Raw genomic sequence first — 22970 nt, 5'->3', positions numbered from 1 at the left:
TCTTGTAGACCAGGCTGGTCTCGAACTCACAGAGATCCGCCTGCCTCTGCCTCCCGAGTGCTGGGATTAAAGGCATGCGCCACCAACGCCCGGCTCATTTTCCATTTTTCGAGACTGAATCTTACTATGTGTAACAGGCTGTCTCTGAATAGCTATGTAGCCCAGGCTAGCTTGAAACTAGAGATTTTCCTGCCTAACCTTCCTAACTTCTAGGTTTATACCTCCACACTTATGGTCCTGAATGGATTTGGATGTTCCTAAATATCCAGTCACCCCTAAAAGCATGGGATTTAGCACTTACACTAGTGAAGGTATCGAAAGGGTGTATAGAATGCACTTAGAATTCCATGTTAGTACTCTTAGGAGCGCTGTAGAAAATTGTAAGCCCTTGGTCGTCTAGTTACTGAGATGACTGCTCCAAATCGATAAACAAACACAAACCCAACACAAATCATCTATTCTAGTGTAAAATATTTGTCATATTCTTGCTCTGTTACCTCCCTCTGTGTCCTTCTCTTCCTCAAATGCAGCGACGACCGTGCTTTTGCTTTTAATTATTGTAAAATTTACTTGTTTCATTTCGAAACAAAATTGTGCCCTTTTGTAAACTCTGCATATTAGAGCTGCCCATGGTGCTCCCAACCATGGCTTGGTCTAGAACTTGCTATATATACCTTTTCTTCCCTGTTTTGATAATGCATTCTCTCTAACCTCTTCTGAAAAGCTACAGTGCTTCCCCACAGTATTTCAGTTTGGCCCATGATGGTGAAATAGTTCAGGTTCCGCTATTTCACTTTTCCCGTTTGATTGCTATATGTCATGGGCTTCTCTTTTATGCCTTCTACACCTGCTCTTACCTTCTAGAGTATTTTCTTTTGGACTGCTTATTTTTCCCCTTCAGAACTTTACATCATGGCATCCCTTCTACTACCTGTTCATTTCCAGCTTAGCTGCTATTTTCACCATTTTAAAGTTATTTCTCTTCCATTAGGCTGTTCTCATCTTGGTTTCCCTATTCTAGTGTGGTCCTTATGGCTGACTACACACTTTATGCACCCTATGATACCCTAGATACATTTTGTAGGATTTTAGTCAGTCTATTTGCTTCTATCTACATAGGCCTTCTAGGTGGCAAAGTTTCTATTTTTTTTTCAGACACACTTGTCTTATGTAGGCACGTGGAACGTGTTCTTTGTCCTTATCATTAGTTAGATAAGACTTTTGAGTTGCTTTGCCCAAAGTGAGGCTAGTTTACAATGGTCGCACTCATTGCTTTCTGGGCAGTGACCAGCGTTTGAGTTGTGGGTCATGCAGCTGTTCTTACCAATTACATGGTTGTGACACCTAGGAAAATCAGTCCTTTGAGATATTTTATATCCTTGTGTCTGTGATTCCTGGGTCATTTATTTGGGACTGCCAGGTTTATTCCAAGTTCCTTTTTGGAACCTCACCTTCTATATAAGGTTCTTATTTGGGGGGGGGGCAAAGAAAGAGAGAGAAGTAGGAGAGAATGAGAATAGCAATGTGGGTAAGTTTTTCCTTTTCACTTCCTGTGTGCTTTATAGTGAATGATCACTAACTTGATTAGACAGGGCTGTAACAAGACAAAATACTAGGCTTACTGAATCAGAATGTTTGGAGCTCAGACGTAAGATAATGTTTGGAACCATCTTCTCAGTGATCTTGGCTTGGGAAACAGTGGTTTGCATTGACTGTTTGGTCCTGATCCTCCTTTCTGGCAGAACCCTGTTCTTTTAGTCCAGCATTTGATGCTACCATTGGCTTTCTCTCTTGTCACATGAATCTTGCCTTCTTATGTAGGCCACTTAGTTCAGTATCCTGCCTGTGTGTCTGCTGTTTTCTACCCCTTGAGCAGAACGACTACTGTTAATTAGCAGCAGTGGACTTCAGATGGTCAGGAGTGCTGCTCTGATAAGATCATGAGGAAAGTTACGGGGCCAAGATTTAAGAGGGTGTTCAGTCTTCAAGATTTCATGACGGCTAGAGGGCTGGGTGATTCAGTGGTCATGAATGTGTACTACTCTTACAGAAAACCAAATTTGATTGCCAGCACCCAAATCAGGTGCTCTACAACCACCTCTCTGACTCCAGCTCCAATGATCCAACACCTTTAAATTTTAAGAAAGATATCCTCCACGTGGAGGCTTCGGGTGTCAGTTTTGCCCTCTAGGTTGTCTTATGCTTCATGAACGAACATGTTTGTTTTTAGCTTTTGGTTTGTTTTTGCTTCTACCTTTCCTTTTATGTTTTTGTTGAGCCTAAAAACTCTTTATCTCAGTGATATTTGGTATGTTGCTCTGTTTCCAAGCACTGGGAATCCCACTTTGACTTCTGTCCTAGACCTGCAAATAATTTTTGAAAAAACAAATAATTCTGAGTGAAAATCATGTGGTCACTGACATACCTGCTGCCTTCAGATACTTAGGTAGCTGTTAAAGCTTATACATGGTGTTGAATTCATCTTCTAGCAAGAGTAAGTCCTTCCATTGTCTGATTCCTCTAATAGTTTCTTGAGAAGAAGATGAAATACGTGGTAAATTAGCCAGCAGGCAGAATCATTATTTCTTTTTTTCTTTCTTTTCTTTAGAGACAGTTTCTCTGTGTATCTCTGGCTCTCCTGGAACTCACTCTATAGACCAGGCTGGCCTTGAACTCAGAGATCCACCTGCTTCTGCTTCCTTGGTGCTGGGATTAAAGGTGTGCTCCACCACTACCTGGCTAAACCATTGATTTTTAATCTAGGGATATTCTAAGATATTGTAACAAATGACTTCATTAGCAAGAATACTCAGGGCATGGACTCATTTTTTGAGACAAGTTCTTCCTGGGTAGCCCAAGCTGGCCTTCAACTTTCAGTCTTCTTTGGATTGCATGCACCGCTAAGTTTAGCAGATGGGGTCTTCGTTAAAAGTGTTTCTAAAATTACCTTAACATTAGTAATGCTAAAAGATAACCTTCAAACTGGGCGGTGGTGGCACACGCCTTTAATCCCAGCACTTGGGAGACAAAGGCAGGTGGATCTCTGAGAGTTTGAGGCCAGTCTGGTCTACAAGAGCTAGTTCCAGGATAGCCAGGATTGTAGAGAAACCCTGTCCCAAGTTCCCCCCAAATAGATAGCTATCAGAGAAGCATAAAGCATTGTGACTCTCTAAACAGATTGAAAAATGAGCACATATTAAAGATTGTATTTTTCTTTGTAATGAGAAAGCTCTATGTGCTATAGCTAGTGTAAAGAAAACGTTTATATGGAGTGCGAATGGAGGTAAGCCTGATTTTCCACAGTCGGGGAGGTGGGGGCAGGAGGTCAATCCCAGCTTTATGGGGTCGTGACAGTGTATATGCCCATCAGCTGCTTGCAATTTCGAGGTACAAAACAGGGCAAAGATAGTGAACTGATGTAGTCTTGAAAGATGTATTATAGATAATATGTGGAATTTTTTTGGGAGCAAGCAGGAATATAGTAGTCACTTTCAGTTTTATTTTGCTTCTTGTGATTTCTCAGGGTCATTACCTCAGTTATAATCTAGAATTCAGTCCCGTGTAGCATGCATTTACTGAGGAGTCCTTACTGTGGGTAAAACATTGCAGAGAAACTAAAGACAGAGAAAGGATGTTACTCCTTAAGTCTAATAAGTGATCGTGTGGTGGAGAGACGGATATGCCATTTCCCTGGTAACTCATAGCAGAGGCGAACCCATGGTAGAATAGAGGAAAGAAGGAAATGTTTGAGGAGAACCAGATGGGAGGGGTCAACGGTTCTTGAGCTGAGGCTAGGGGAATGACACAATGACATTTAAGTGAAGAAGCAGCAGAGTCCTGAAACTGGGGATGGCAAGGATGACAGGCAAACCTTAGGACAAAGCAGAAGAATGTTCAGAGGAGGTTTGAAGCCAGCTCCTAAGGGCCCTGAAGGCTGTCCTAAGAATTCTGGCTTGCTTTAGTGCTAGCTTGATTCTGATGGCTTTTGACTAGAGTAGGGAGGTCTGATCGAAGCAGCATTTCAGAAGATGAATTGATTGTGGAATCCAGCGATGGGTTGCTGAGAGAGCAGTAAGAGGCCAGAATAATATTCCTGGGGTGAGATGATGAAGGCCTGTACCAGGGCAGAGGCAAGAGGTGTAAAAAGACACAGGGAGATGGCTTTATCTAGACTTGGCACCTGAGGTCATCGGGGTGATGGGGAGATGAGTTGAAGGTATTTCAAGTGAGAGGGCGGTGGTGCTAATAACTAAGGAAGCTTGCTGTGACGACATGGTGAAGGGCTGGGGAGTGCATTTATAGGGACAGATAACGAGTCCAGTTTGATATGGTGGGTTTGAGAGGCTTAGTGAGCATCCAGTTAACAGCAAGTTGCTGGCATCTGGAATTCTGGTCTAGACCTATGGAGAGAGGACAGGATTAGAGAAATAGATGTACATCTAGAGGTGAATTGGAATTGTGACTGCTGAGAGAGATGGAGGGCAAGGCTGGCGTACCCAGCAAGGAGAAACACAGAAAGAGACCCAGAATGAAGGGGAGGTAGGCTGAAAGATGAGATGGGGAAAGAAGCAGAGGGTTGGTGGAGAAGTGGGGATGGGAAAGAATGGAAGGGGAGACGAGGGAGAGAGGAAGGGAACAATCACAGTGAAGAGGAAACGGGAATGCTGAGAATGAGACAAAGTAAGGGAGAGTCTGAGAAGACAGGCAGGGTGGAAAATTGGAAGAGGCTGTGTTCAGAGAGTTGGCAGAAAAGAGGAGGGGCCACAAGACATCTGAATGAGAGTGAGGCGAGAGCAAGGAGAGCAAGAGAGAGAACAAGAAGGAAAAAAAAGAAAGGAGGAAGAGATAGGAAGGAAAGGAAGGAGTAAGGGGAAAGCTCATCTTCTGTGAACACCCAGGTTTCTGCGGTGGATAACAGAAGGAGCACATGCTCAGAAGCCAGCTAGCACTGAGCCATGAAAAACAGGACAGGAGAAGTATAAAGGAAAGGGGCGAAGACAACAGAGCCCTTGACTGGCGCAGAAATAGGATAAGATGAAGTCAAAGATAACACTGGGGAGGTGTATCTCACTCTTCTCTCCTTACCACCTTCCTTGAATCCAGCTGTGATGATTTCCTGGCTCTTTGTTGCTCTGAGCAGGCAGCCTCCTCCTGCTTTGAGAACTTTGCTTCCCTCTGTCTGGAATGTTCTTCCCTGTAGGTATCTACATTGCTCACTCCTTCATATCCCTTAGGTTGTTGAAATGTTTTCCTCTTGGTGAGGCCTATGTTGATCACCCTATTGTGAAGCAGCCCCTCCACTTACTCCCCCTGACATTGTACCCATGTTCCTTAGTCTATGGTGTGTAGCTTGGGATGCACTATGACAGAAAAATTTACTATGCTTAGTGTCCTTCCTGTCACCACCTCTCTAGAATGTAAGCACTCTACAGGTATGAATTTTGCCAGTTTTCTTTAGTTGTTGAATCCCTAGTACACAGGACAAATGTTTGTTGAATGAGTAAGTGAATTATGTTGAATATGAACAATTTGTGAAAATTGAAAAGAGGATAAATGGAACAAATCTCTGATGTGATTGTACATTACTGTGACTTCTTTGGAACACAGACAACAGCAGAAAATTCTAATCACCATAGGGCTCCGTTCAGTTGAACTTTGGTGAATGATAATTTTAGCTAATAGGTTAACAAAGCAGGCGTCTGAATGAGGCTATTTTCCTTGATACCCCCTTTTCTGTCAGAGATGTCAATAACAAATAGACTCTGGCTTATGAAAGGGTTAGGAAGCCATGGCAGGGCAGACAGACTAATAGAAAAGGACGGGGACAGAAATGCGTGCTTGATGGAGGCTTGCTTTTTGTTCATTTGCTTGTGGCCAGAGTACAAGGGGAGTATTGCATCTAATTTAGAGGGAGCTCTCCACACCTTCCATAGTTGCATTGTGACCAACTTGGACAGGATACTTTTGAAAGGTTTATAAAGAAAGTGTGTGCTTCCTCTGGAGAGCTTAAATTGGCTGTGTCACTCAGATCCTTCCCTATCCATGGATTAGAGAGCAGCTGTGAAAAAGACCCCCAGTTGTCTTTCACTGCACTTGCTGCTCAGGTATGGGTGCAGCACTCTGACTGGGTTGCTTGGGCTAAATGTATTCGAGAATATACTGTCCCTAACTGGATGCACTAGATTGAATTTCCTCAAAACATTCAAGCATATGCGCCTTTGAAGATAATTTAAAAATCACTCAGGGTGATTGCGGTGTCTTTGTCTGCATCTTGAAATGTGGATTACTGGAAAACTGGTGTGATCTTTTCCTTCTTTGGACCTTCATTTCCATAGCAGGCTGGCTTGTAAGAGTGATCACTTCAGCGTTTTGATGCTATGATTACCTTAATTGAAGTGTTTCAGTGTGAAAGGTGGCAAAAGTGGCTGTGCTTATTCTCATTTTAATTTTTTTGGCATTTTCCCCAGGGGGAGTGGCCGCAGCAGATCCTATCTGGCAGTGAGTGGCTGTCATGATCTCTACAGCACCGCTCTACAGTGGCGTGCACAACTGGACCAGTTCTGACCGGATTCGCATGTGCGGCCTCAACGAGGAGAGGTAAAGCTGTACCTAGTCACTTTTGAGGGTAGGACTTGGGGACAAGATTCCTGTTTGTTTCTAATTTTCCTCAATCATGGGGATCACCTGCTTTGCCACACTGTCCTTGTTCCAGTGAAAATGAGGAAGCCATCAGATGACCTTTGCCACCTAGTATTATCTGTGTCGTTATTAAGAATTGTAAGATTGTGGAGTAAAGAAAAGCTCAGGAGCTCGCTGTTTCTGTTTTTTATGTCAAAGTTGGCTGCTTAAAACTCCATGTAAGATATTTTTGTCTCTTGTTCAGGGCTTGGAAGAAAGTTGATCATGTAGCTTTTTATTATTTATTTATTTATTTATTTTGGTTTTTTGAGACAGGGTTTCTCTGTGGTTTTGGAGCCTGTCCTGGAACTAGCTCTTGTAGACCAGGCTGGTCTCAAACTCACAGAGATCCGCCTGCCTCTGCCTCCCAAGTGCTGGGATTAAAGGCGTGTGCCACCACCGCCCGGCTCATGTAGCTTTTTTTTTATTTTTTATTTTTATTTTTTTTTTGGTTTTTCGAGACAGGGTTTCTCCATAGCTTTTGGTTCCTGTCCTGGAACTAGCTTTTCTAGACCAGGCTGGCCTCGAACTCAGAGATCTGCCTGCCTCTGCATCCCGAGTGCTGGGATTAAAGGCGTGCGCCACCACCGCCCTCATGTAGCTTTTTAAATAAATATAATTTATTTATTTTTATTTCATGTGTAGTTGTGTTTTGCCTGCATGTATGTCTGTGTGAAGATATCAGATTCTCTGAAACTGGGGTTACAGACAGTTATGAACTGTCATGTGGGTGCTGGAAGTTGAACCTGGGTCCTCTGGAGGAAAAGACAGTGTACTCTTAATTGCTGACCCATCTCTCCAGCCCCTCATCATACAGCTTTAAGGTGGGAACCGGGTCAGAGTTTTGGGGGCCAGTACTTCCTGCATCAGGAAACTAGCAAAAATTTGTCAGGAAGACCTTATGAAGTATCCAAGGAAGATGAGGTTTTAAAATAAAATTGAGTTGCTAAGGCCTGCCTGGTTTGTATGTGTGTTTCAGTTTTCTGATTTTTGGTTGATCAAGAGAGGCCTCTTAAAAATTATACCTCATATTCGAGGGTACTCAATTCTCCTTCAGAGTTTATATTTTCCTCTTATAACCCCTGGCCAAATTGCTCTTTGTGGTGGTTATGAGACCTTTTCCAACTTCAAGGCATTGTTCTGGTATTTTAATCTATTGACTATTTAAATTCAAATACGCCATAGGAATTACAATAGGACTTTCCCTCCAGTTTAAGATCTGGTGTCTTCAATAAGAAAAAGAAATAAAGAGCCTGGTTTAGGTCAGTTGAGATGGTTCACTGGGTAAAGATGCTTGCTGCTAAGTCTGACAACCTGAGTTTGATCCTCAGAACCCATTAGTTGTAAGGAGAAAATAAGTCCCACAGGTTGTCCTCTGATGTCCACGTGGACACACCAGTGCTATCCTACACCTCAAATAACTCAATGAATGTAAAAAAGAAATATAGCTGGAGTTTCCCTGGTAAACCTAAAAGCCGTCCGTGTGTTGGGAGAGGTAATGTTGATAATTTTGAAGGGAAAAAAGAATGACAACTTTTGCTTTTATATACTAGGATTTTGTGGCTCTAGGGATGAAATACAAGGACTCAGGAATGCTCAGCTTCATGTTTGTGGGCTTTTTGTTTTTTGTTTGTGTGGTTGGTTGGTTTTTGTTTTTCGAGACAAGGTTTCTTTGTGTAGCCCTGCCTGTCCTGGAGCTAGTTCTGTAGACCAGGTTGGTTTGGAACTCACAGAGATCCACCTGCCTCTGCCTCCTGAATGCTGGGATTAAAGGTGTGCTTGTTTTTTTTTTTATTTATTTTTTTTTCTTTAGTTCCTAATTAGAGAAGTATGTACTTGTCTGAGACTAAGTTTAGGAGAATAAACCCTTTTATTTTCTTACTCCATTAGCACCTGATAGCTTTTTGGTTTTTGTACTGAGAAATGCATTTAGAGATGTATTTAAAAAAGAAATTTAATTTTAGAATACAAAAATCAAAACCAATGAAAATAAAGTGAAATTCTTCTGGGAGACAGCAGAAAGAAAAAGATATTCCTTTGTCTATGAGGTCTGTTCTCAGATCATTCTGAGAGATGATCTTTGGCAAGGCACGATGCTGGTTGTGATTTGTGAGTACGCACTGCTCGGCCATGTTGTTCTAGTTATAAGTAGTTGAGGCTGACTTAGAGCGGTGAGCCTGAACCTTCAAGACGCTAGTGCACAAGCTAGGCATGGTTACTCATGTCTGTAATCCCAGTTCTCAGGAGGCTAAGGCAGGAATAATACTGTGGATTTGAGACCGCGCCTGGGCTACGTATTAAGTTTTAGGCTAGCCTTGGCTATATAAGTGAGACTGTCTCAGTAAAGCAGGCAGTTGTGTGCTAACCTGAGAAATTAAAAAACAGTGGACAAATTACCTTGGTTCACTGTCTGCTATATTCCTTCCAAGAAGGGAGTTGGAAGTAGATGTGAAATTCTATTTTTACAGACCTTTCTTTAGATGCTAAATTAGCAAATATGCCCAGTGGTTAAGGTGACCTTTTAAACGTTGTCATTTCTGATCCCATCTTCCCTTTGTCGCCTTCTTACCACAGTCTAAGCTATGTTACAGCTGATTTCCAAAATGCAATCTCACCCTATGTGTTCTTTTTTCTGAGTCAGTGTCTCTTTCCTGCTGCCCAGGCTGACCTGAATCTTACTATTATAACCTAGGTAGACCTCTGACTTGTAGTAATCCTACTGCTTCAGCCCAACTGCTAGGATGTCATGTGTGAGCAACCATGCCTGGTAATTAATATTACACATATACTATGTAATATGTCTTTTCTCTCTCTCTCTCTCTCTCTATATATATATTTTTTTTTCTATGCGTATGGGTGTTTTGCCTGCATGTATGTCTGTGCACCATGTGTATGCCTGGTACCCATAAAGATCAAATAAAGGGCATCAGATGCCCTGGAAATGGACTTGCAAATGGTTGTGAGCTGTCATGTGAGTGTTGGGAATCAAACTCAGGTCCCTTGAAGAGTAGCAAGTTCTTTTAATTGCTGAGCCATCTCTCCAGTCCCCACTCTCTCCCCCATTTTGGAAACAAGAGTCTTGGTATGTAGCATGGGAAGAAAGTCTTTCTGTCTTAGCCTCCAAAGTACTGTGATTGCAAGCATGTGCCACCAAGCCCAACTTTACTCTGGAAAAACCATCTTTCCTCATCCTTTCCAACTTACTGTAGACCTTACAGTTTTGAGGTATAAAGTTGTATTTGGGGATAAACTTAAGATGATATTGTAGAAGTCTGCCCAGCTTCATCAAATATGGTTTGAGAACAGAAGGCATTGCCTTTTTGACTGTTTCAGGCAGTTGGTCAGCTTTATAGTCAAACCTCCAGCTAAATGAGCTTGCTTGCTTCTGGCATTTAATTAAGTATTTAGTCAGTACAAAAGCAAACCGGTAGTACATCTTAGTACATTGCTGGTAAGTGCTGAGGTGTGGTGTAAACAGGTCCTATGGAGTCTCGATGCAAGAATGATGCATTTTCATGGGACTATCAGAGGACAGAGGACAGTGCCATCCTGAGCCCAGGCTGGAGAGATGAATTAGGAGTTTGGGGTGAAGGCCAATATCCATATTTCCTTGAGTATTTGGGGAAGGCCTTGGCTGGAGTAAAGGGGGTCCTGGAGGAGCAGTAAGACTTCAAATAGAAAACGTTTCAGGGGCTGGTAAGAGGCTGGTCTCATGCGTTCTAGGCTGACTATTTCTCTTAGACCAACAGGAAGTGAAAAGGGCCTGCATGACAGGTCCAGGTGTGTTAGCCTTTAATAATTAGGAAAACAGCTGAGAGGTGGTGGCTCATTTTGGTTGAGTTCAACAAAGCCTTGAGCATACCAGCTGGCTTCTAATGGGAAGAAACAGAATTTATTTCTAGTCCTGATGGGAAACTCCTTATATTTTCCCCTCACCTCTATCCCCATAACTTTGCTCAGTTGACCCAGCCCCCTCCCCACCTCTGCCTTTCTGATCCCAGGCTCCTCTCTCAGTGGAGCGTTTTTTAAATATTTGCTCAGCTTTGCATCCCCCTCAGAGGATTTGAAACATCATCGCACGCATTTTCCCAGAGCTTGGGGGCTGGTGGTGAGGCTTAGGCATGGCTGGAGTAGCCAGAAGTGCTGCTTCTGCTGCCACCACCCGCTTCTCTGCCTGACTCTAGGCTTCCCTGGTAACTGCTGGCTTGCAAGAACATAGCTTCTGCTTCGAAGCAGGATTTCTGCCCAAGGAGCAGCCGACCAAGTGGGGAGGGTGCATGGTCAGGAGGGAAAGAACGTAAACTTCCCATGTGGAGTTTTGGAGGCAGGGACTGCTGTTTCCCCTCACCCCCCGCAGCCCTCCCCCTAAACCATCCCTGGTGATTCTAGTTGGAACATGCTTCTTCAGCCCAAGGCTTGGTGCATATAGGTCCTGCTTTTCTGGTCTCTCGGGAGTTGATGTGAAAAGTGTGTTTTCCCTTTCCTTGGGGCCCTCCCCTTCCTCAGGACCCCCAACTGCCTCCAAAGCCCTTGCCTCACAGTCATTCTGTTTGTTCCAGCCGGGGAACCCTCCCACTTCTGCCACCCTAGCTGTTTTTTAAAGGGGGCAAGCCTTTCCCCCTTGGTTAGCCCCTTCTGGAGCACTGAAAAGATGGGGAGAGGACTGTTCTGATCCCCATTGCCATTTTTGGTTCTTTTGCCCCAGGTACTATTTGGGAGTCCCTGTTTCAGTCCGAGGGAGAGAGTTATTTGCATGGTACTCCTCCTTGTTGGAGTTGGCTGCAGGCACCCCAAATACCTTTAGACTAGAGTGGTTGGTAACGCAGGGGCTGACTTTTCTTCACAGGCTGTATTGGATCTCTGGCAGGGCTCCAAAGATGGCAGGCAAAATCAAACAAAGAGCAGGCAGAACAGTCTTATGCTTTGCCCACCAAGAAAACTTGCTGCAGCTTTGTTCTTTGACCCCCACCTCCTCTGCAGCCACTCCCACCCTGGCGGCTGCCCTATTGATATGCTCCCTAGTGCAGGGGCTGTGTGTTCCTGCTGCACTTAGAGCACCAAACTTTGACTGGGTGTTTGTCCTTCAACTTTAGCAGTTTTATCCTTTTGTTTATTTGTTTTGTCAAATGTAACATTTTTGAAAATTCTTACCTTAATTTAGAGAGTTCTTTATGAACAGGTGGGGGATACAGTTGGGGTTTTCTTCTTTGAGCCGCAGCTTTCTGGCCTTAAGCCTTTACTTATGGCACATACCAATGTGAACGGGAAGTCTGTGGCTTTGAGGGGCTCCCTTTGGGAAGGGAGGAAATGTGGTGGTACAGAGAGGCTGAAGGGAAGGTGCTCCTTGTGTATTATGTATGAGATGGGAAGATGCTGGCTGGAGCCAGATAGAGTTCTAGAACCATTCCTTTGGAGAGAAAGAAATATTTGTTCTTTGGTTTGTTGTATCGTTTTGCAGGGTTTAAATTAAGATAGGGTCTTATGATGTAGCCTTGCTAAGGACTTGAAATTCCTTACTTAGACCAGGGTCTAGGCTGGCCTTGAACTCTGCCTCTGCCTCCTGAGTGCCAGGATTTAAAAAGATGTGAATCACCACCACATTTACTCCATTTAGCTGTTGTTTGAGACAGGGTCTCCTGTAGCCCAACTAATTTTGAGTTCCTTACCTTCCGGTCTCCACTTCCTAAGTGTTCAAATTACAAACACATGACATATGCTTGGCTAAAATGTAATATTTTTAAAGAGCCTCTTAGTGTCAGTGACCAGACTGCCTCAAGTCAGTGTCGTTGTATGTGCTGGTACATGTGAATGTGTACAGTCTCCAGGCATGCCTGGACCACTGGATGAACAGGGGATTCAGATTTGGACTAGACTTAAACACAATGGGAATGGTGATTTGTTTTGGAAGAGATTTACCCTAATATGGCACTTTCCATATAGACTTGAAACAAGCTGAGATTTAAAATGAAATGAATTTGCATGCTATTGAGGCTGTTGAGGTCACATCTATCTCTGTTTTGCTGATGCCCTGTATTCCTAGATTGAAATGGTCACCTTGATGGGTAAGCTCCAGGGCAAAGGAGAAGGTGCTAAGATGGAGTTCTCCCACACTTTTTTTTTGTTTTGTTTTTTGTTTTGTTTTTTGTTTTTTTTTTGGTTTTTCGAGACAGGGTTTCTCTGTGGCTTTGGAGCCTGTCCTGGAACTCGCTCTGTAGACCAGGCTGGTCTTGAACTCACAGAGATCCGCCTGCCTCTGCCTCCCGAGTGCTGGGATTAAAGGCGTGCGCCACCACCGCCCGGCTTCTCCCACACTTTTTGTGAGAACACTAGAAAGCAGGATAAGTAGCCCCAAATTCTGGTCAGACAAGGCTCCTATTGAAGAACATGCAGAGACTGCTTTGCCTCCTTGATCCCCTTAGTACTCTGCTATCCCCTGAAGCTGTCGTGGAAAGTGAGATGGGAGGGTTTTGTGGGAAGGCAGTGAAGCAGGGCCGTCCAGAGAAAGTGTCAGTGGCCTAAGTCTGAGCCGTATGTCCCTTTTCTGGTTGTGTCTTCTCTGCCAGAAGAGCACCTCTTTCTGATGAGGAATCCACGACAGGTGACTGCCAGCACTTTGGATCTCAGGAGTTTTGTGTCAGCAGCAGTTTTTCCAAGGTAAGGATCTATGTTTTGTTATATGCTGTCTATCAAAGAGTGAGCTTTCCGGGGGTATATGGCTGAGAATGGCAGCAAGAAGACAGATGTTGCTCTAGATGAGATAGAAATTGGTACATTGGTACTTTGCAGTTGGTTGAGTTGCAGAAAGGACCAGCAGTTACCTCTTAGGCCTCAGGATACTTGGATCAGCTGCTGGGAGCTTGCTAAGATGGGCATGCTGTTCTTTCATTGCAGGTGGAGCTCACAGCAGTTGGAAGTGGCAGCAATGCCCGGGGGGCAAACCCAGATGGCAATACAACAGAAAAACTTGGGCACAGGTCAGAAGATCAGCCTGATGATCCCCAGCCAAAAATGGACTATGTTGGGAATGCAGGAGAGGCCGAGGGCCTCCTGATGCCACTGAGCAGCCCAGGAGACGGGCTTAAGCTGCCCACTCCTGATAGCACTGAGGCCAGCCATAGCAGGGCTAATTGCTCCTGGACTCCCCTAAGCACCCAAATGAGCAAACAGGTTGACTGCTCGCCAGCCGGGGTAAAGGCTTTGGACTCTCGGCACAGTGTTGGGGAGAAGAACACTTTCATTGTGGCAACTCTGGGAACTGGAGTCCCTGTGGAGGGAACCCTGCCTCTAGTTACCACTAACTTCAGTCAGCTTCCGGCTCCTATCTGCCCTCCTGCCCCTGGGTCGGCCTCTGTGACCCCATCAGTTCCCGATCCATTCCAAGTTCCCCTTTCTGTCCCAGCCCCGGTGCCCCACTCAGGACTAGTTCCAGTCCAAGTTGCCACATCGGCTTCAGCTCCTTCTCCTCCCCTAGCACCAGTGCCCGCTCTAGCTCCAGCACCGCCCTCGGTGCCTACTCTCATCTCCGATTCAAACCCTCTCTCCGTGTCAGCCTCTGTCTTGGTGCCTGTGCCAGCCACTGCTCCCCACTCAGTCCCAGTGCCACTGTCGGCTCCTGCTCCTACTCCTCTCACTGTCTCTGTTTCTGCACCTCCCTTGGCCCTGATCCAGGCTCCTGTGCCTCCTTCAGCTCCCACTTTGGTCCTTGCTTCTGTCCCAACTCCGGTTCTAGCTCCCATGCCAGCATCCACGCCTCCAGCAGCTCCTGCCCCTCCATCTGTGCCAATGCCCACTCCAACCCCATCTTCTGGCCCACCTTCTACCCCCACGCTTATTCCTGCTTTTGCTCCTACACCGGTGCCTGCACCCACCCCGGCCCCAATCTTTACTCCAGCCCCCACGCCCATGCCGGCTGCCACACCAGCTGCCATCCCCACCTCAGCACCCATTCCAGCCTCCTTCAGTTTGAGTCGAGTGTGTTTTCCTGCAGCTCAGGCACCAGCTATGCAAAAAGTTCCCCTGTCTTTTCAGCCAGGGACAGTGTTGACCCCTAACCAGCCGCTGGTATACATCCCACCTCCGAGTTGTGGGCAGCCACTCAGTGTGGCTACACTGCCAACTACTCTGGGAGTCTCTTCCACACTCACGCTCCCAGTTCTGCCATCTTACCTACAGGATAGGTGTCTTCCGGGTGTGTTGGCCTCCCCAGAGCTCCGCTCTTATCCATATGCATTTTCTGTGGCCCGGCCTTTGGCTTCAGATTCGAAGTTGGTCTCTTTAGAGGTGAACAGGCTCTCCTGTACGTCCCCATCCAGCAGCACTAACACCCAGCCTGCTCCTGATGGGGTCCCTGGACCTTTGGCAGATACCTCCCTCACCACTGCTTCTGCCAAGGTGCTTCCAACTTCACAACCTTTGCTGCCAGCCCCCAGCGGGAACTCAGTCCCACCACACCCCTCCAAGATGCCAGGGGGCACCGAGCAACAAACAGAAGGAACTTCTGTTACCTTCTCTCCTCTTAAGTCACCTCCACAACTGGAGAGAGAGATGGCCTCTCCACCCGAGTGCAGTGAGATGCCTCTTGACCTCTCTTCCAAGTCCAACCGTCAGAAGCTTCCATTGCCGAACCAGCGTAAAACACCTCCCATGCCTGTTTTGACCCCTGTGCACACCAGCAGCAAGGCCCTCCTTTCCACAGTCCTGTCTAGGTCTCAGCGCACAACTCAGGCTGCTGGCAGCAATGTCACCTCCTGCCTGGGCTCCACTTCTTCACCTTTTGTTATCTTTCCTGAGATGGTGAGGAATGGAGACCCAAGCACCTGGGTAAAAAACTCAACTGCTCTGATCAGCACCATTCCTGGCACATATGTGGGAGTGGCCAACCCAGTGCCTGCATCCCTGCTGTTGAACAAGGACCCTAACCTGGGCCTTAATCGAGATCCTCGCCATCTCCCCAAGCAGGAGCCTATCTCCATCATTGATCAAGGAGAGCCTAAGAGCACTGGTGCCACTTGTGGCAAGAAAGGCAGCCAGGCTGGTGCTGAGGGACAGCAAAGCACAGTCAAATCCCGTTATACTCCAGCCCGCATTGCCCCTGGGCTGCCAGGGTGCCAAACCAAGGAGCTATCTTTATGGAAACCTACAGGGCTGGCAAATATGTACCCACGATGTTCTGTCAATGGGAAACCCACTAGCACCCAGGTCCTGCCTGTTGGCTGGTCACCATACCACCAAGCATCACTGCTTTCTATTGGCATTTCCAGTGCCGGGCAACTAACCCCCAATCAGGGGGTGCCTATCAGGCCCACCAGCATTGTTTCTGAGTTTTCTGGTGTGTCATCTCTTGGCTCCAATGAAGCTGTTCATGGACTTCCTGAGGGGCAGCCACGGCCTGGGGGCCCCTTTGCTTCAGAACAGGATGCTGTCACAAAGAACAAAACTTGCCGAATTGCTGCCAAGCCTTATGAAGAACAAGTCAATCCTGTCCTCTTGACTCTCAGCCCTCAGACAGGGACCCTGGCACTGTCTGTTCAGCCTAGCAGTGGGGACATTGGAGTGAATCAGGGACCTGAAGAATCTGAGAGCCACCTCTGCCCTGATAGTACTCCTAAGATGGAAGGCCCCCAGGCAGCCTGTGGCCTGAAGCTGGCGGGAGACACAAAGCCTAAAAACCAAGTGCTTGCTACCTATATGTCCCATGAGCTGGTCCTGGCCACACCCCAGAACTTGTGCAAGATGCCTGAGCTGCCTTTGCTACCTCATGACAGCCACTCTAAGGAACTCGTTTTAGATGTGGTTCCAAGCAGCAAGAGGGGCCCCAGCACAGACCTTTCACAGCTTGGAAGTCAGGTGGATCTGGGGCGGGTGAAAATGGAGAAAGTGGATGGTGATGTGGTCTTCAATTTAGCCAACTGCTTCCGGGCTGATGGTCTCCCAGCAGTTCCCCAGAGGGGCCTGGCTGAAGCTCGGGCTAAAGCTGGGCAAACTCGAGTCAAGCGGGAAAGTGTTGGGGTCTTTACTTGCAAGAACAGTTGGCAACCAGATGAAGAGACAGAATCTCTGCCACCCAAAAAGGTGAAGTGTAACAAAGAAAAGGAAACCGAGCAAGAGCCACAGCAGCAGCAGCAGCCACCACCGCCACCACAGCCACAGGATAAGCCCGAGGTCCAGAGTTCCCTGGGATCCAAGGTCGGTACCAGTGTATGGCTCAGAACTTATGATGGTCTGCTTCGCTTGTGGGTCTCTACTGAATTTGATGCCCTCCCTTCCAACTCCTAGACAGTGTTCTTGAACAGCTTAACTGTGTGAACAGAGCTGATGAACGGACAGAGCTTTTAATTCGTGGTCTCTCTATATTTTTTACCTGGAAAGGGCAAAGCTCGTTCCATAGGATGTAGGAAATGATTTCATCCTTGGGGCCAGGGAAGCCATTGTCCTAGATAAAGCTGGAAAGCAGAGGAACATACTGGCGAAGGAAATCACTTAATCACAGGCTTTTCCCCAAGGACCGGTTCTTCCTGGTCCTTTAAAGATGATGGACCACTGGCCTTGGCAGTTTGGGGCCCAGGGAAGGAAGGAACTTTTTGATAGGGTCTTTTTGGCTCTACTTCTTCCTAGCTCTGTGACATTGATTAAGATAAAGCTTGCTAGTTAATCCCTCTTACCCTCAGTTCCTTCATCTCTGCAATGAGACAAATAATAGTATTTATTCTGAGGGTTGGTGGAAAGGTTAAATGAGATGTTGATATGAAATATCCAGAATGGGCAAATTGATAAGAGAAAAAGTAGCCTGATAATTGTCTAGGGCTAGGAGATTTGTTGAATAACCAATTAATGGGTTTCTGTTCAGGGTGATGAGATAGTTCCTATAGGATACCAATGGTGATAGTTACACAATTCTGTGTTTACATTAAAAACAATTACATTGTACATGTAAGTAAGCAAATTGTACAGCATAGCTCAGTAAAGTTGTTAAAATTGATGAGATGGAGTACAAGTGCTTAAAATAGTACGTGGCACATAATTAAGCACTCAGTTGGTGTCAGTGGCTCCTTTTGTTTTTAGTATCACAAATAGAAGGACTCCTGCCCTCGTGGAGCTTATGTCTTGCCATGTTGACTTAATGATAGGTAGGCATAGATAACTGTAGGAGATGATTAGTTCAGTAGGCCAATTGAAAAATGAGTGGAGCAGAGAATAGAGTTACAGGATAAGGAGAAGGCAACCAGCACTTCCAGTCCCCCCCCCTTGGAAACCAAATAATCCAGGTGTTTTGTTAGGTCACATTTTGTTGAGAAACACGTGACTGATAACTAAGCTAAGATGAGGCATTAATTCAAAACAGCCCATTGCTAGGAGTGGCCAAGAGGCAGACTAGGTTTCTGTTGCTTTCTTGAATTGTGTTTCTTTCAAAATTATTATTGCATTTATATTTACTTGTGTGTGTATATGTGTGGTACATGCGTGCTGCAGCATCTCTATGGAGGTCAGTGAACAATTTCAGCAGTTCTTTTTCTACTGAGTGGGCACCAAGGATTGGACTCAGATCATTACGTGTAGCAGCAAGCAGCTTTACCTGCTAATGCATCATGCCTGCCAAAGAATTATGTTTCATTTGATGCTGCTTATCCTTTATTCTTGTTAACTGTTAACCTGAACACTGATCTTGATTCTACATCCTCCCAACTTCTTATGTAGTTGGAGTGCATCATATATTTTTACTTTCACTGCTTCCCTGGCGGAAGGTACAAACAGAAATCTATTCTAGATGTTCTGTTATGTCTATTTTAGGATGTAAAAGTTAATGATCTATACTCAAAAGGGGCAACTAAAAACAATATTTAGAAATAAATAGGACATGTTCAAGTTGTAGTGTATTGAACTTTATTTCTCCTGACTTAAAATAGTTGTTCTTTGGATGGACCTGAAGGCCAGATTTTAAGCAGTCATCTTCATTTTCCTCCTTTCTCTCTAGGTCTTTGTTTCTTGACACTTTGGTTCATAGGAACTAGCAGTAACTTGAGTTTCATTCAGCTTAGTCCTCCGCTAAGTAATGGGTAATGCCTGTACCTGGAGAATTGATATTAGTGAGAGAGCTGTCATCCTCTTTGTTGGAACTGAGGTTTGATAACTGTACTGGAAGGTGATACAGATGTGATTAGGGGGAAAAGTGTCAGTCTTCATCCTAGTGACTAAGTAGCTGAGAAAACAATGAGAGAAGAATAGTTTGTTTTGGCTCACGGATTTGGAGATTTCAGTCCCTCATAGTGGGAAGAGTGTAGTGGAGTAGAGCATCAGCCCGTGGCAGCCAAAAGGGAAGGAAGGAAGGAGAGAGGGAGAGAAAGAGAGACTGCAAATACAATTGGATGTCTGTAGTACTGGGCTCCCATTTTCCTATTTTGTGTTTAGGTGTGCTCTTGTCTGTGGGTGTACACGTCCCCAGGTACCTGTGTAGGCCCAAGGTCAGTCTTGGATGTGATTCTTCGTTAGCTGTCTATTTTGTGCTCTGAGACAGGGTCTTTCTCTGGAACCAGAAGCTCACCAATTATAATACAGTTGTTGAGGGGTGCACCTAGCTCTGTTTCCCTAGTGCTGGAGTTAAAAGCATGCACTACAAGTACTTGACCTACTGAACTACCTTCTCAGCCCATCACTTTTCCATTTTCCATCTGAGTCCTTGTCTTGTGGTTGGTATGATGTTCCCTACCTTTATGGCAGGTCGCTTCCTTTCTTAGTTAATTCTCTCTGGGGAAAAAAAACACAGATACACCCAGAGTTACATAGCAGTTTGTCAATTTAGCCAAGTTGGCAAATCAAGATTGACCACCACATAACTTCAAAGTTTTTTGTTGTTTTGTTTTGGTTATTTTTGGTTTTGTTGTTGCTCTTTGTTTGTTTTTTAGTTTTTTAGTTTTTGAGACAGGATTTCTCTGCGTAGTCCTGGCTGTCCTGGAACATGCTCTGTAGACCAGGCTGACCTCGAACTCAGAGATCCACCTGCCTCTGCTTCTTGAGTGCTGGATTAAAGGCGTGCCCCACCATGCCCAGCTGACTTTGAGTGTGTTTAATGCTTCTCACATTCCCTACATCAACTATCTTATCACATTCTTTTTTTGTTTGTTTGTTTCTGTTTTTTGAGATGATTTTTTTTTCTGCAGCCCTGGCTATACTGGAACTCACTCTGTAGACCAGGCTGGCTTTGAACTCACAGAGATCTACCTTCCTCTGCCTCCCAAGTGCTGGGATTAAAGGTGTGTGCCACCACCACCCGACTTATCCCATTTTTGTTTAGTGTCATAAATGGACCTGAAAGCTTGTGAAAATCTGTGGCTTGTTCCTGTAGTGTATAATCTGATAAACCAGCAGTAGATGGGAATGGGACTGAGCAGCAACAGTTGATGAAGAGACAGCAAATAGGGGAGGAGATTTTTGAAGACTGATGAGAAAAGGCCCAGATCTGAGGGCCAGCAGTCCCAGCTCTATCTTTTTTACTGCAGGTATAAATAAGCTATTTTGCAGGGTGGCCTGGTAGTGGCATCCCTTGTGTTAGTATGGACGCTAGACTGTGTGTGGCCCAGGAAAAGTCAGTTGACCTATTATCTTAGAGGCTCAGTTTCTTCATCTGTTCATTGAGATAGTTGTTATGATAAAGCAAATGCTAGAGTTCAAGGTGATACAGAGTGTAAAGCAGCCTTTAATGTATACTCAGCTTCACTATGAATGGTATACCAGACCAGGCCCTGTCCATTATCTTCACAGGGAGATGGGGATCACACCTCCTATGTAATGTTCCTCTCCTTGCTGTAGTTAAATCCATTTTCTGGCCTTAACTGGTACATGAGAAAAATTTTTCTTGACAGTTCTCAGAATTATTTTCAATTGATAGTAATACTATTCACAGTGATGTTGCTTAAACTATGTAGCTATCTAACTTGCGGAAGAGGCATTTTTCTTTAATCCCTATCTCTTGTCTACAGGTATACACAGTATGGGTCCTGACTTTGGACCTTTTAAAACAACTTTGGATGTGTGTTCAGGGACCATAAATACAGATTTTGTAGACATCTTTCAAATTATATGGATGCCTGAAGGGACCAGCAAGGTCATTTGACTCAGTCCAAGGGAACCCTTATAGCCCACTGTGTCCTATATTGCTGTGACAGCAACACCCCCAGTCTTAACTCTAGGAAGTTCATATCCATGCATGAGCAGCAGGCACATAACTGTGGAGAACATTCTTAAGAAGCAAACCTAACCTCAGATCTGACTCTTTTCTACTTTTTCATAGTGCCGGAAGCTGCCTGGAGACCCCCAGGAACCCACCAAGAAAAGTCCCAGAGGGGCTTCAGATTCAGGAAAAGAGCACAATGGAGTCAGGGGAAAGCACAAGCACCTGAAGCCAACAAAGCCAGAGTCCCAGCCTCCAGGAAAACGAGCTGACGGTCATGAGGAAGGTACCCCAAAGGCTATGCATGACCTTGTAGCCTAAGCTCCCAAGGGAGCCAGTGGAATTTTGGTGGGGAGAGAGTAGTTGAAAGATTGAGTAGAAAATGAATCCTTCTCTGCTGTGGAGTAGAGATAGAATTGGAACCTCTGAAGTCAACAGCCAAGGAGGATGGATGTATTCTGGCCTAATGCATTAGAGTACCACACATTCTGAAGTCTTAACATTGAATAAGGTGACTTGTAAACAGATAGAAGTTCTACAATAGAGTCACTAACCCATTTCCGTGAGGTGGGATTAAGACTCATAGAAGAAGCAGCTGTAAGAATACTTAGACAAAAACAGCAGAATTGGATTCATAACACTGTTTTCTCTACCTTTTGTTATGTTGGAAAACTCCCATTCTAAAAAGGTTAAAAACCAATAGCTGACTAGCTCGCTTGCTAGAAAGGTTTACAGATGTCTCAAGCCCTTTTTTAATCATTTAAGGATATCCAGAATGTTTGGGTTGGGTGTGGGGTATGCTTGACCTGTATACTCTGTTGTGAATGGTCCCTCAGTGCTTTCATGGGAGATGACCCAGGCAATCCTGGCTATAATAGTCCACGTTCATGATCTTGCTCATTGGACATGACCTACCTCTTCTACTTTGTTCTTGTATACTTGTTTCCATTTGTCTACCTCTTCCTGCCTTAACTTGCTACAGCTCAGTTAGAATGTAACAAACAAAGTTAAGTTAACCTTTGAGTTATGTAAACAGATATGCTACTTTGGTTTATGCTTATGAGTTGATTGGATACATTGCCTTTATTGGTGCCAGTAAAAATGACCTAGCTCCCATTTTTTAAAACTACCATTCCCCAAGAAATGGGTAGTGATGGTGGCATAAGGAGAGTTAATTGGGTTAAGCCAGGGTAACTGCAGGGCCAACACTAACCTTTTGGTTTTCTCATTTGAACATCCCATGTGGGCTTTCTGGTTTATAGATTTCTAATTGTGATATTTCTGCCTTCTGCCCCTAAACCACACATCACTCTAGGTTCCTTAGAAAAGAAAGCAAAGAGCAGTTTCCGTGACTTCATCCCTGTGGTTCTGAGCACTCGGACACGTAGTCAGTCTGGTGAGTAAGACTAAGTAAGAGTAAAATCTTGCCTTGGTGTCCTTGGAAAGGTGGGTTGGATGGTTTTGCCATTGGTGCAAGTAGACGGTTGGAATTTTGCTTCTCTGTGCTAAAATGACAGGCTCCTTGCAGGGACAAGAGAGTCCTGGATGTAAGCAGAGGGATCACCTACAATTTTAGGTGGTTTTCTTAGCTTTGTTAGATTAGAGATTAGGCATTATCTCTTGTTAAGAGCCAGTGATGGGAGCCGGGCAGTGGTGGCACACGCCTTTAATCCCAGCACTCAGGAGGCAGAGGCAGGCAGATCTCTGTGAGTTTGAGGCCAGCCTGGTCTACAAGAGCTAGAGCTAGTCCAGGGCAGACTTTAAAAGCTCCAGGGAAACAACAAACAAACAAAAAAAGAGCCAGTGATGGAAAGAAGAAAGGCCCCTGCCACTCAGAAAGTTTTGATAATACCTATCACATAGGGTGATGAGATTCTCAGTGATCATGAGATGGATCTGTAGCTCCTTTGCTGGTATGGCAGACTGTGATATGGGAAGCCAGGAGGTCTTCCCTTGAGCAAGAGGAGGAGGTGCTTCCCACTGCAACTAAGAGGAGAAAGGTAGAAAGGCTTTGAGTGTTCTGGGCAGGCACTATCACTTTTGATCCACTGAATTCCTCTAGGGTCTAAAGAAGATAGTCATTTCCAGTTTGTGCTCTTTTCTGCTGGCTCTCTGTTGGCTCTCTGTT

At 45.1% G+C, this 22970-nt stretch overlaps 1 protein-coding gene across 4 annotated transcripts in view; it reads left to right on the top strand.

Moving 5' to 3' along the window:
• Positions 1-22970, top strand: part of Bcorl1 (BCL6 corepressor like 1) — a 67983-nt gene that overhangs the window by 14065 nt on the left and 30948 nt on the right. For all 4 annotated transcript variants that reach the window (XM_026784830.1, XM_026784832.1, XM_005358402.2 and 1 more), the window contains 5 exons: positions 6468-6597; positions 13242-13332; positions 13570-16863; positions 20963-21128; positions 22158-22238. In XM_026784830.1, coding sequence (XP_026640631.1) covers positions 6512-6597; positions 13242-13332; positions 13570-16863; positions 20963-21128; positions 22158-22238 — 3718 coding nt within the window. In that variant the 5' untranslated portion in view covers positions 6468-6511. The remainder of the gene's footprint in view (positions 1-6467; positions 6598-13241; positions 13333-13569; positions 16864-20962; positions 21129-22157; positions 22239-22970) is intronic.

Source organism: Microtus ochrogaster, chromosome X (genome assembly GCF_000317375.1).
Source record: "Microtus ochrogaster isolate Prairie Vole_2 chromosome X, MicOch1.0, whole genome shotgun sequence".
Lineage (NCBI taxonomy): Eukaryota > Metazoa > Chordata > Mammalia > Rodentia > Cricetidae > Microtus > Microtus ochrogaster.
This window is presented reverse-complemented; position numbering and strand designations above follow the sequence as displayed.